Source organism: Chanos chanos, chromosome 2, assembly GCF_902362185.1.
Source record: "Chanos chanos chromosome 2, fChaCha1.1, whole genome shotgun sequence".
NCBI classification, from domain to species: domain Eukaryota; kingdom Metazoa; phylum Chordata; class Actinopteri; order Gonorynchiformes; family Chanidae; genus Chanos; species Chanos chanos.
In genome coordinates, this window is record NC_044496.1 from 48,513,939 (window position 1) to 48,528,759 (window position 14,821).

At 38.7% G+C, this 14,821-nt stretch overlaps 1 protein-coding gene across 4 annotated transcripts; it reads right to left on the bottom strand.

The window, feature by feature from the left end:
- Nucleotides 1-5,082: 5,082 nt before the first annotated feature.
- cpeb4a (cytoplasmic polyadenylation element binding protein 4a) lies at nt 5,083-11,737 on the bottom strand. Of its 4 annotated transcripts, XM_030765748.1 has the most exons (10): nt 10,613-11,737; nt 9,091-9,181; nt 7,904-7,954; nt 7,713-7,736; nt 7,216-7,392; nt 6,899-6,988; nt 6,532-6,650; nt 6,148-6,262; nt 5,607-5,788; nt 5,083-5,310 (listed from the first exon to the last, which is right to left on the bottom strand). In XM_030765748.1, exons 1-10 carry the CDS (start codon nt 11,735-11,737, stop codon nt 5,083-5,085), a joined length of 2,202 nt encoding a protein of 733 aa, XP_030621608.1. The 4 variants fall into 4 exon arrangements, with proteins under 4 accessions (XP_030621608.1, XP_030621609.1, XP_030621607.1 ...); XM_030765749.1 differs by lacking the exon at nt 7,904-7,954; XM_030765747.1 differs by lacking the exon at nt 7,713-7,736.
- Between the last annotated feature and the right edge of the window lie 3,084 nt (nt 11,738-14,821).

The window sequence follows — 14,821 nt, forward strand, 5'->3', positions numbered from 1 at the left end:
TTGTTGTAAGAGGTATGCGTTGATTGAAAAGGTGCGTCTTGGACTTTTTTGGACTGCGAATTGAAAAACGAACAACTGTGCTACATGCATCACACTCCAGAACAGAGAGCAAAGAGAACCTTTGTTTACACACAGCTTTTTTCATGAGTGTCCATGCCAGATGGTCGTGGATGACTTGATTCCCTTTCAAGGGATGGACTATCTGCCATTAATAGACTATTTTGATAACTGTACTGAAATAGTCGTCCCAGCAAGGGTTGCCACCAAGGGTGTAATAACACATTGGATGTCAGTCTTTGCAAGACGTGGCATTCAGAGTGCTTCTGTCATAGACAATGACAGTCAAGAGTTTTTGGACACTAAGGAACAAGAGTGCTGAGAGTATGAACACCATGTAAAGTGTGGTACCTGCAGACATCCTAAGTGAGGGAGAAAGATTGAACACTTCACAGGATTTTTCTGTAAGGCCCAGTGTCCCAGAGCCAACGCCTTTTAGGAAATTAGGAGGCACCATCAAAGCTGCAGAGAGGGTAGACCTTAAGCTAAATTGACTGGGCTGTTAAGTAATTCTTTAAAACTTGTTATATTTCATTTTACCTTCAGCACTGTTCAACAAGCAGTTGTAATTCATTTATGCTATCGCATTATTCAATTATATAAGAGTGAGGGATGAACTTATTAAACACTTCCATTTCTACTAAGTGTTGAGAGAGTTGCACCTCTCAAAAATAGCCTACCTAAGTGCACAAACTACAGACAACATGACAAAGCTACAGATTCCGAATTTGTCTGTAGCCACCTTTGCATGTGAAATTAAAATGTAACAATAATCCTGTTTGTTCCTACTTTGAGAAAGTCTTCATCGTGGTTAATTCTAAAAAATGCTGATGTAAGTATGAAAGTAATCAGAGCAATTAAAAGGAATGAGTCTATAATCTAGGATCTTCTTTGCCTTACTCTGTGATAATTGTAATCTTTCAAATAGCCAGAGGGCGGTGTTGCTGTCCACTCTGGCATCAAATTATGAGAGATAAAATGGAATCTTTATTTAAGTGTGTGTCCAAAAAGCACCTAGGTTCAATAAGGGGAAATAGTGTGGAGACAAAAAAAGACAAACAAACAAAAAAACTTTGCTCAGTTAATTGTGTTAGCCAAAAACAGTGGTACATTGTTTGGTATCTTGTGATGACCGTAAACCTCTTTCTCTGTGTCATTTGATTGGCCAGTATTTAGTTTAAAACACTGCATGTCTGTATATTACATGATTCACCAAGATTTTAGCATGGTGATTCAAAAAGTGCACACCTCCGTTGTTATCCAGCAGTTTTAGTCATTTTGTAAAACTGTAAGTTCAAGAGTGAAAATAAGAGAGGAAATAAGTGTCAAAATGCAGAATTTTATATTCAGCTGCTGAGTTCTTACTATAATTATATCTGTTAATCCGAATGTGTTTTCTCCCTTTATTCTGCTCCTTTTTTTATCTCCATAAAAAGCTGCCTATGTTGATTACAATGTATTTTGCAGTTAAAGCTGTGATATAAAATCAAAACACTGAAAATGTCTCTTGGAATCTCTTCCAATATGGACAGAGCTGGCATATAACATCTTACAAGGAAAAGTCAGAAATCAGTGACTGCATACGGCCTGAGGCTTGTGAGCTGAATGTATTCAGTATCCTTTCACTAGGACAGCAGACCATGAAACAGACATGCTAAAAATATCTGTGACCCCCTTTTACCCACTGTGCCAGATGTGCACAGAATCTGCCATTGTTCCATCATGCTTTGTCAGGGAGTAAGATAAACCAATGAGTTGTTTAAATAAAACAGAAGGTTGCATGTAAATGTTTGAGCATAGCATTAGAACAATGATAGAAACATTTCTCATAAGAGGGTACAACATTCATAGTGCCTCTTGCAGTTACATTTTATTCATTCAATAATTCACATTACAAATACTTCAAAATCAGGCATACTGTTATAAATAGTTGGCTGCAAATCATTAAGACACTGAACTACAATAGCACATCTTAGACCCACCCAAATAAGAAATGGTGTTTTTAGCTTTACATAATTTCATAAGGTGGTAAAATATAAAAATGGAACTTATAAATGATTTACCAAAAGACAAATTATATCTTACATAAAAAAAAAATCTATTATAAATACAACCTTGTCATACACATGTATAAACTATGTAAATGTCAGTAAGTAGTAACATACAGAATATTGAGAATTTTCTTCCATATCTTTCTGGAGGCATGGAGCACAATTTATGAATTATTAAAACTAGAACTCTAGGAAATTGAATGCTTCACCTTAAAAATATAACAAAATTATGAACAAAATGACAAGGTTTTACATTCCCATTTAAAATATACCAATAAATGCTTAATACATAATTGACATATTTACATTTTTTCAATCACAGTAGCATGAAACTAAGTAAGAAAATAACTGAATACACAAAAAATTGAAAATAACTTCAATTTGTATATATATATATATATATATATATATATATATATATATATATATATATAGTGTCTCCGTGTGCACACCTATTTGTAGTAGTGGTATTTCTTTAATATGAATTTAATGGCAATAGAAGATGACAATGAAAAACATATTTCAAAAAGTGGGGGGTTGTGATGAAACTGTGCTCTGATTCTCGACAGGAAAAAATATTGCACATAACTCAAACTTTGAAAGATTAATCACATTCAAGTTTTGAAGTCCCCTGTCACAAGGGGCATAGGTGATCAAGTCTTTTGGACAGTGTCTTAAAATCCTGTATTATATGCAGAGAAGGCTCTATAACTAAACTGAGTGTGTACTGTCTGAGGGGAACATACAAATTTATAAATAAGCTGGGACCAAGTCATATAAAAAGGCCAAAACAACAACAACAACAACAAAACAAACAAACCAAAAGCATAAAAGAAAATAAGGGTCACTAAGAAAATCAAAATGAAGTCAACTCCATATCAGCTTCTCCTTACATAATTTTACAACATGCATACTTTGAATAAAATAATTGCGTTTGCTCTCAAGGATTATACCTAGTAGTTAACATTGATATTTTAAACACGAAACATTCATAGTTTTAATAACTAGGTGCATCATTATGTTAACCTAATTTACAAGTTTATAGATTTACTTCCTCAACCAATAGAGGGAGACAAAATTATTTTCATCATCAAGAGTAGCTAGGCGTGGGATATATATTTCTAAGGTACCACACATTTTTAACAATTCTTTTCATGCTAAATCCAATATGAACTTCTTGAATTTAAGAGATTAGGTACTGTGCGCATTCCCCAAATGGTAATAAGTTTTGTCCACAATTCACTCTCTGACGCATGTGATATTAAGATTTTCAGCACTTAAATATATAAAAAGCTAAATTGAAAATTATATGAAGTTTTAATTTCCTTAAATTATGTTTATCTTATATCCAGGTCTCTTAGTAACAAAGGTACAAAATCTATTTCCAACAAGTGAAAAAAATGAGGTATTGCAAAAGGATTTCTCCATTTGTGAAAAAATGTGCCTAAATGACTTGAAAAATAATATTTAGAAAAGTAGTGCATAATCTATGTTTACATGTTCATGACAAAATAATCAGCTATAAAACAGTGTACAAAAATTAGCAGACCATGTATAAAATAATATTTGTTTTTTTTCTGTGACTGCAAAATCTTTGAAATGTGCTCAGCTACTAAAATCAGAACACCAAGAATGTCATGGCAAAAACCATGCAATAGAACACTATCAGTACAATACAAGGGTAATCATTATTTTATCATTAGTACAACAATATTTTTATATAGTTAAGTTTTTGCCACGAATCCCTGACAAGTGAGCAAACATTACTGCTATAACCATCACAAGAATAATCTTATAAACACAATCATATCTAGGCTATTTTGTCCGTGTGTGTGTGTGTGTGTGTGCGCACCTGTGCACGTGTGAATGTGTGTGTTTAAACTGAACCTCTGAACTATGTCACTCCCCATTGATTAGGATCATTTTCTATGTCTTCACAAAAGTCAGGACTGCCATTGATCATTCGAAGGCCTATCTTTGGTTTGTCCAGTTCATCCTTGGAGAGTGTCAGCTAGACCGGTCAGATATAAACCTAAAAAGAATTAGATTAATGACAATCTAATGAGATTGCTTTCCATCACTGTGCGCAGCCATCTTCACTTGAGGTTACTAAAACATGTAGTCATCGTGTTTCCGCAGAGACACTCACATTCAGGCAGCCAACACTGAGAGCAATTCAAGTACGTGTACGTCACGTGGTATGTATTAAGAACTCTGAGGAAAATACACTGACATATGGGGCCTGAATGGCAAAGATCCAAGCACTGGACTTGTCTATCAAAAACAGGTGGGATGGTACTCCTGTTGTCCAGCCTCTGTTAAAGAATAGCAATCTAGTTCTGTTTGTTTTTCTAACTGATGGTTGAATTTCACTGATTCATGCATGTTATAATATATTTTGTTATGTCAGAAAATTATTAGGAACACTTCATAGACTGTTTGTATGAGTCACTGCCATCCCTGTTTTGTTTTGTTTTGTTTTTTTAATGCAACCACTATAGCTTAGGCTCTGTGCAATTAGGCAATACCTTCATGCTACAGTGAACACAGACGTGCACCTCTGAATTAGCCTTATTCTCCCTCCCACAGGAGTTCTCAACTTGAGGTTCAATTGAATGTAAAGTAGGTCTAAGTATGGTTCATCACAACAAATAGATGAAGCTTATCAGCCAGCAGGGAAGAAAAAAAAAACTGAATTTATCGTCATCAGGCAAAACATCAATTTTTTTTTTTTTTTTATAAATCTACTGCATTCAAGTTTTTCATGCGCACCAACTTAGATTTTTAAACACAAAACTGGGATTACACTATCTCTCTTAGCATGAACGTCTGCCAAAAAAAAAAAAAAAAGAGAAAAAATTAAAAACTTAAAATAAATAGAATTATAGACTTTTAAAAAAAAACTAAAAAGGAACCAGCAAAAGGAAAAGTGCAGGTATGTGAGCAGCATGGCCTAAAGGCCCTCCGTGGTGAGTTAGTTCCAACGGAAGGAGATATGGCGGGGGCGATCTCCTCCCTCCTTGACTAGAGGCTTGTGGAACTCCCTGCCAGCACGGGAATGAATGGCTGCCCAGCAATATTCACAATAGTACTGGAGACATGTGACGTTGGCACAGAAGAAGGGGGCAAACTTGCCCCCGCATCTGGTACCCTGACACTCGTCACATAGCTGGTCATCCAGAACATATGGCTTCACTTCCACCTGGACACATGAAAAATTGCTCGGTATTGCATGGTACAAAAAAAAAAGCATAGTTAAAACAAGACTCAGTAATGGAACATTAATATAACAGTATTCAGCATAACAGAAATCAGAGGGGTATCAGATAAAACAATACTAAACACTGGCTGAAATAAGCATTGTGGGTGGTTTTTTAAAAAAAAAAGAAAGAAAAATAGGCTTATTGAGCATTCTGACTTCCATAGTGCCTGTGTTTCAGTGTGTGTCAGTGTGCATCTTCCATGCAGTGCAGTGCTTGTCCTTGCACCACCCCTCACCCGTTTATCGATCTCTCCATGCTGCAGCTGCACAAACCGAGCGCTGATGGCAGCAATGTAGCTCTGCTGGTTGGAGAAGGCCACCCGTCCGGCTCCCTTTGGGTACTTCAGCTCTGGATCCGTGTCAATGCCAGCATAACACACACCCCCATACAGTCTGTCCATGATCATTGCCAGTTCCACTGTCACAAGGCACATATACACACACACACACACACAACATACATGTATAAACACTACAGTGTGGTAAAAACATCAAACACAAGAGACAGACTTCAGGCAAATGAGTCATACACAGTATGGGAACGATTATAGCACTAAATACAGTGTACAGCGATTACCGGCAGTTGTCCAACTGTACTCTTGAATGAATGCGTTCTTTATCCTTTTATGCTTTCACTGAATAAACCTGTCGGTAATTACACTGACTAATTAGGGATTATATTTGCATGTGTTAGTTGAATCCTAGCCTGAATCCAAATAACAGACAACCTTTTTGACCTTTTCTCTCCCTTTTCTAGATGTGTTGAAAACACGCTACCTGCTCGCAGAGGTCGTGGAACTCCCCCCACAAAGATGGTCTTCCTGGGATCGAGGGGTTGGGAGCCATCCATCACAAAGTCACTGTCATTAAGATTCCAAGGACGGATCTGAACCTAAGCGGATATGGAATAGAACATTAATCTCAATCCATTTATTTTTCCGTTTGGCTGCACTTTCACAAAAAGTTGGTCATGGGTGCAGCATGTGGGTAGATGGAATGAGGTTCCAGCAGGAGAGATGTCTCAGGTTTATATTTAACAGCACCTACTTTAAAGGAGGGCTACCGCTGCAGCAACGCCTCCCCCTCTTTCATGATCTGCACTGGAGGATAAAAATAATCACACAGGTACTTCAGACGTTAGGCCCCGTGCATGCATCTTACTGGCTTGTCTTTAATTGTAGGGCTGGACACACACAGGTACAGCTTTCCATCTTCCTCTATACAGGCGTCAATCAGGGCCTGAACAGAGCTCTCGTCTTGGAACAGGAGGAAAGCATATCCTGGAGAAGTAGAAATGTGATAGGTATGGTGTACCACACAACAGGTATACTAGACCGCTTTTCGAAAGACATGCTGCCATCTTCTAGCAACAATACCCTATGTGCAGTTTGCTTGTAAGCAAGGTAAGACTATGAAGAAAGCAAATGTTTTATGCATTTAGATATGGCTTATGGTCTGTTTATGTATGTTCATCATCAGTAATGTGGAATTTATTTTTTAAGAATTACTACTGCTTTCTGACATTCACCTTTGGGTGGAAAGTAAGACTTGCTCTCTGCTTTGTGAGGCCAGTCTACAAACAAGTGTCCAAATCGACGGAAACTGGCAGTGATCTCATCTGGAAGAGGACAATTATAAAAGTTAAAAAGGCAAGACTTATGTGTTGAAAAATAAAATGCTGCTTAAAATGTCAATATCAAATTCTCTTCTCTTATGTCTATTCAACACAAGAATGCAATACAGTGTTGCACTGGCTTTGCAACTAAATCTTAAGATCAAAAGATACAGTCAGATAAATGTAATGGCTTTGTATGTTGAATGTTGGGTTTATTCACCACTAAATACCTTCATCGATATCTGGAGGGAGACCCCCAACGAAGACCTTACGAGAGTAACGCTCAATACGTTCCCCATTCTGGTGGGGGAAACAGTGAGGGGAACCAAGTCCACTCAGGCTCTGCTCTGACCTTTCCTCCTCCCCAAAGCTCCTATCATCTTCCATAGGGAACAGGGATGAATGACCTGGTGAACAAACACCATTAGCCATTACCATTAGGGCACATAGCATGGTTTACACTGATAGGAAGGCTCTCTTCTATAGAACTTCTAGTTGAATTGTTTTAGTCACGCCATGGATGGCTTGCATCCATAGCACATTATATATATTGTTTGAATAATCAGGCAAAAATACAAAAGACCTAAGACAAGAAGAATGTAGTTGATGACAAAAACAATGATTCCACATTAAAGACAGAAGATGCAGGACAATACAAGATGCTCCTTAAACAGTAACAACCACAAGGACAAGATAACAACACGTGGAACACTTCAGGAAATTTTACCTCTTCGCCTGCCATAATTCCTTGCTGCGTGTGAAATAAAATAGAATAACTTCATGAAAAATCAGACATGGCCTGCTATCGTCAACAGCAAGGGTGTTCGATTTCATGTGTAAAAACAGTCAACTCTTTAAGGTTCAAGGTATGGTTACTGTGTATGCCGTGCACACAGAATAGTGTGAGATCTCACATACCGTTTACAGACAAAGCTCCATCCCCTGGAGGATGAGGAAAGCCAAAACGACCTGTGGTTGTGTGGGGGAAAAAAGAGTGGGGACATCATGTCAGGTTTGGTAAAAAGGTCAGATCACACGTTAGATGATTATACTTTGTTTAAAAAAAACAACAAAAAAACGTTATAAACCAGGCACTCTGCGTTACTTCTGGCTTTCCAACTACTTCAACTTCAGTCTTTCTGAAAAATATGACAAAAAAGAATACACTGGTCTCAGCGAGCCTAAGAGTAAATATAGGGAGCTTTGCACCATTCACTATTTTTCATTGGGCCAGAATACACTTTAAAGGACGCCACAGTTGTATTCAACTTCAAAAGGGCATTTATGAGTTTCCTCTAGGGGATCCAGAACTCCTAAAGCTGACAGCTCTCTGCCAGTAAACTGTTTTCAGTTGAGGCTCTAATGAAGTAAGATCCTTGACTAACCCCAAACTTAACATCAAAAAATATCATGAAATAACGTCTATATGGACTTACACTTTGACTGCTGAGCACTGATCACAAAGTTCCTTGTTTGTGCAGTCATGTAACATGGAAAACTATGACTTATCTGTATGTGCATACTAGTTCTGAACGTGGAAATGGAAGATTTGTACTGAGGAAAGACTTACACATGCTTAGCTCATGTCAGGGCACTTCCCTATCAGGTGAACTGAAGAGTCAGTGCCCTCCAGGCATATCAGCAGAGCCAAGTAATTTAGAGTAAACTCAAGATGATTATAATTTACATAAAACTTTCAAAAATGTAGCCTGGCTATGATGTGACAATTTAAAGCATATAATTCTTGAGAAGCACAAAAAGGATCAAAGGAGTGTGGCTATAATTTGATATGGTCAAAGCAATTATGAACAATAATCTTAACACATTTTGAAGGAAGCCACTCTACATGCACATATTAGGATGAGTACATCATAAGGAGCATTATCTGTAAATGTCAAACAACAAAGACCAATTGCCAAATTGCCAAACTTGTTCATTAGTCATATCTACTGAAGTCATGCCATAAACAGTTTTAGGCCTTATTCTAAATATACAGAACTCAGAAGAGAATATAAGACAACTGGTTCTTTGAGAATTTATTATTGTGTACTCCCCAACACTGACATTTAGACTTAGTGCAAAATGGGTCTGGATGTAGACTGTACCTTTCAAGGAATCCTGCTCAGCTCTCATGATGTCAATCAGAGAGTTCTCCAGAGAATGCATGCTGAACCCATCTAAGGACCGGCTGCGCTCCTGCTAAAAGACAGGAAAGAACCATTATGAAGCTTGGGGTTCCGACTTCCGAACAAAAACGCAGCAGTGTGGGGAGAATATATATGAGACAGCTTATCTCAGATGTCATGCAGCTCCAGGAAACTTTACTGTTTTTGCATTCACATTTATCTTATATGTATATGAATTCTTCTTCCACACACACACAAAAAAAATCATTCTCCCCTATGAACTGAGATAAATAATGGCATCATTAAAGAAACAAAGAAACAAACCCTTGTGTAACAAGGACTTCAACCAGAGGGCTTCAACAGAACCAGACAATCAATTAATTGTTAATTAATTGTGAGGAAAGGCTAGATTTATTGCAATATCAACACATAACTTGTGCATTTCTTTGGAGCAAGCTATTATCATGCAATCCTTAGCACTGGTGGGAAAGAGAGTTAGTACTCCCGGCCTGCAGTAAGGGCAAAAAGAACCTTTTCGACACAATACACAGTCTGTTCTTGGAATTAGGCTAGAAACTGTGTTGAGGGGAGCCCTAAGCAAGCATGTGAAAATAACAGTGAGTGTTTTCAGTGTTAGCACTGGGTTCAAATAACAACTTAATCTGAGCGAATATAAGTGAGCGTATAACAGTAGGCTAAATATTCACTTGAAGGAGAAGACTTGAAAACAAGTCGAGACTTCAGAGTAGAACAACAGCTAGGGGATGGACTTCAAGCAGACAATTAGGTATTAGAGTTAAGACATTTCTGACCAAGGAAGATTGGCACACAAAACCACATTCAAATTCTACACAGTATGATAGCAGACCTGATAAAACTAGGGTATTTCAATGACATGCAAACGTGTTCTTCAGGACACACATTTCCTACAACTTGTCCTTAGCAATACGAGAAAGGAGCAGAGAATCAATAAAGAAGGGGCTATAAACTGACCTTGCAAAAGTCCTCAGTATTTTTCCATATCAAATTTGGGAATTACCAATAATTATTTTGTCATGATGTGAGTTTAACAGAGGACATGGAACAATCTTTCCATTTCCCTCTATACTGACTCACTGCCTGTATCTTTTTATATCAAATAACATGTACAGCTTGCAGAAACGGAGCAGTACAGCCATATTACTCATCTGGGCTTTGATCTAACACATCCATCAAACGAGGCCACAGGAAACCCTTGTCATAATCAGATTAGGCCTAAGTGATGAAGCGCACACCACAGCTAACTATACGATTCCATATTCACACAGTTATGGTACACACAAACAAAAGTATTTTGTTTCATCATTTCACCATTAAGCTGTTTAATCATTAGGCTCAATCAAATTAGAGAGACTTCTCCATTTAAAATACACATTGGACTGCTGAATATTCTGCTGTGTCACTATGATACCAAACTAAGGAATGTTGCTCAAATGTATACTGATATTTTGCCAATCTTTACCTGAAATGGAAAAATGCTGTCATTACGGTTGATGTTGTCCTCCATCCAAGGTTTAGAGTTAAAAGCTGCATTGCTGCGGGGGTACTTCTGCAAAGGGTTCTGATTGTTCAGGAAAGACTTCTTCAGAGGGGAGATGGAGTTAAGGGTCGTCATCCCGCCATTCAGCCCCCGGCGGTACTCTCGTCCCTGAGAGCCACCCCAGCCTCCATAACCTCCACTTTGACTCCAGGAGCTGGAGGAAGGTGTGGAGGAGGGGCTTTGATAGCTACCCCATGGGGACGGAGGCTTGCTCAAAGTATTCCCCAGATGTGGCAGCTGGTTAAAGGGAGCATTGCGGTGTGAGAAAGGTGGTGGGTGGGGGCTGGCTGGAGACCTGCGGTGCTGCTGATGCTGGGGATGCTGGAAGTGAGGGTGAGGGGGAGGATGGTGCTGTGAGAGAGGCCCAATCTGATGAGAAAAGCTTCCTCCAAAACCTGGACTAGTATGATGAGAGATGTTCTGGAATAGCATTGGTGGCGGTCCATTGTTAGTTGTGGCAGCCTGGCTGAAGAAGCCCACCTCCTCGATCATGGTAGAGGGATTGGCTGGAATAGCAGGAGACCAAGTGTTGAAGCTAGTGAGCGAAGATGAAGATGAACTGCCAGACTGTGCCAGAGTCCCTATTCCAGGTGTCTCTTGGTAGTCAAACCCTGATAGCACAGGAGATTCCAGACGCAGGCTCTCCTTACCACTCCCATTTTCCATGGTTGCCTTCTCCAGCTGGCTGTCCTCAGGGAGAGTGCCTTCTAGTTCTGATATGATCCCTGGTGGTTCCTGGTGGCCTGATGGAGAGAGTGGCTGTTTCTCTTGTATATCTGGAACATCCTGTTGCTGCTGGGCCTTGGACTTCTCTGACTCCAAAATTTCATCTTGCATGTTAGAGTGGGTTGTTCCAGATGGAAAAAGCCAAGCAGATCCTGCTCCTCCACCATTGGTAGCTGTGTTGTTATTGATAAATGGAGGAGGACTTGAAGGGGCTGTTTGATGATGAGTGGGATGTTGCAGGTGTGGATGAATTCTTACTGGGAAGACTGGCTTGTTGGCACTGTTGTTTTTAACCAAGACTCCAAACCCGTAATCCCCCATTTATAAAGCTTAATCCGGAATATATTCACTTGCTAGTATTTTCCTCAGTTTCTTTTATACACCTTGAACAGCAAAAGAGAGACACAAAGTATGACAGTTATTCATGGATTTCCCACCTCGAGGGAATAAATCCATCTACACAGCTAACCACCTATCGCAATCTAATTTCTCCAAAGACACATGACGTGCCCTGTAATGTATTCCATGCAAACAAGCAGTCAAATCACTTAAGGAAACGAAAACGACACGATTAAATGCTATAAATCCAACAATTGTTGCAGTAAGACAAACAGCTAACCACAGAACCCTCCCTCATCAAATAATTGAGAATGTGTGTTTGGTCAAGCTACGCACTTATGCATGGGTGCTTCCAATTTGTTCATAAAGATGTGATCACCTACCGATTTTCTTCTTTTCAGCAATGACCACCTCCTCGGTCTCGACCATTTAAATACAGGAAAATGTTGATGACGTCTCCGGCGTATGTGCGACAAGGGTAGTTTCTCGTTCGGTCCAAGCCCTTTTAAAGTCAGTCTGTTTTATTCTATAATTTGCCAATTTCTGGGTGGAATATGCTGTTGACTCAAAACGTTTTCAAGTTTCGATGCGTCCGTAAAAAGGTCTTGCGGTCAGATTTCGTTACGTCCACCAATGCGTGTCCCTGATGTCTTGGGAAACTCGGATAACACTAATAAGGACGACGTTCGTGTTCTGGTTGCTTAATGACACACCGCATCATTTTTAGCACTAGCACATAAAGACAGCTGTTGCACTCTAAAATGCGTCATCTCCGGTTTGTTTTTTTAAAAACTATTGTTCACCTAATAGTATTTATCTGTCGTATTCATAGTTTAATATCTTGCCTTCAAGTATTATGTAGATTATGGATTTTCTGGGGTTTCCTTATTGCTCTTGTAGTCTCCTCATAGCCCAAGATAGTCTGACAGCTGAGCTACCAGTCTGAGCATACTTCCGGTTTAAACCCCGCCTCAATGCATAACCCACCCCGCCCAATTTCACACATGAGTGCCATTTAATTGGACATTGGTTATAACACCACACCCGTTTAAAGCTCGTTTCAAGACCTGCATTCAAAGTATGTCAGTCTCTCCAGTGATTGTAAAAGGCTGAAAATTAGCATCGTTGCATTGTGCTGTGTAGTGTATGAAACTTTGCTGAGCTCACATTTTAAACTTTGTTTAATTCACATTTTGAAAAAGTCATGCAAGATACAGCATTGCAATCATGGGGATTTTCCATTCATTTTAAGGCTTTTACAAGGATAGAAATACATGTCTCAGCCTCTACATAAAAGACTTCCCCTGTTTCTTAGATTTATCCTCTTTGATTTCAGTGATGGTAATTGTCTTTTACTTGAATATGAGACAAGCTGAGGCGTTATACACATTGTTATGCAGCGTGTGTACTAAGATGCAAATGATCTTTGAAAAGACTAGTCTCACATGCCCCAACAACCAGACGTAGTTGTGAAACATGTTCCGTACAGCCTGCAGAGACAGGAACTGAGGATTTGTATGCTTCTCTTTTCATTTAAATGTATTTTCTCAGTCCAATAGTCTAGTATTGGTAGATTTTGAGTATCAGTATTTCTTTCCTATGATGGTAAAAAGACCTCTGAGAGACTGTCTTGTGCAGAGATGCACACTGGTGCACACTGCAGACTGAAATCTCATTAAAATAAGCCGCTGCTATTTTCAGCCTGTAATCGAGCTTTACAGCTTGATTATTCTTGCCTGGGCCAGATCAAAATCACTCAATTTTCTCTGCAGCATTAGCAAAGAAAAAAAATTAGACTTGCATCGCATTTTGGTTGGTTAGGACACAGAGTACAAACTGTCTTCCTCTATTGCTTTATTCTCCAGCAGAGCAGCATTACAATCTTCAAATCTGCATTCATCTGCACGAGGTGTTTCAATCTTGCTATGAAACCACATATGAAATCAAAACAAGGACATCCAAAAGTGTTTTTGTCTCACCAGATTCCCACCCCACAACCCCATGCATTTTGTAGTGCCACACCCTGTGTGCATGATCTCTGTCTGTCAATGTGGTTATAGCTCAAAAGGGTGCAACCAGGGAACCTGGGGACAGGAGCTGATTAATGTAGTTTTGTAACTGACAGTTGCTGAACCTTGCATGTTTTAGACTAGAAAAGCCTGATTTTCAACAGAACAGGGAACAAGAATTTTCATGAGCACAGTTCCTATGAATTTCTCCCGCTGCTGACAGAGAATGATTATTACAAAAAAGCCAACAGAAACGACATCCGTTTTTTGATATAGGAGGTCAGAAAACTAACTTACAGACCATTTCAGATACATCTCATTATTACCCTCTTTGTCGTAAAGTTACATTTGAAAAAAAATGCTCTAGAGTAATACTGATCCTCATTGTCTTTTACTGCCACATGAAAATATTATATGCAGACTGGCAGTGCTTGAAGCGTTGAAATAAATGGGCTTTTACCAAATCATTAAATTTATGCATTTATCAGTTCCTCTAATCTGTCTTCTATTCATTCATGGCATTTTATAGCCATAAATACAAGGAAAGCATCTACAAAAAAAAAAAGGATCAGGAATATATGATACTGCCTCTCATTAAAACACATGCATCACTGACAACATTCACTGCAACATTTCTGAGAAAGGAACTGGCCGGAAACCGAATGACCGTTTGTGGTCTCTATTTCTGTCACAAGATCTCTGGCACAAGGTCACTCAACAAAATGTCAAATATAGCCTTTAGGCTGTTCAGGTACACAATATGGAAAATAAAAGACTGCTTCATCAGTCACATTATCAAACATTACTTTAAGTGATCTTATTTTTTAAAAGCTCTTATAGGACACTTTCAGTTTGATCACACATATCTCTTTCTCATGCCAGACTTTTGATCAAATATTCATTCATTACTTGAAGGTTTCAATTAGATCAATCTATGATCATGATTCTGGTAGGAAGGCTACATGCAGTTTCTTCTGGAAGTCACTCTAGATTCGGTCCTTTAGAATGTATGGCATTTAGATAACATTAGGAATGAATGACTGATATTTGTTAAATT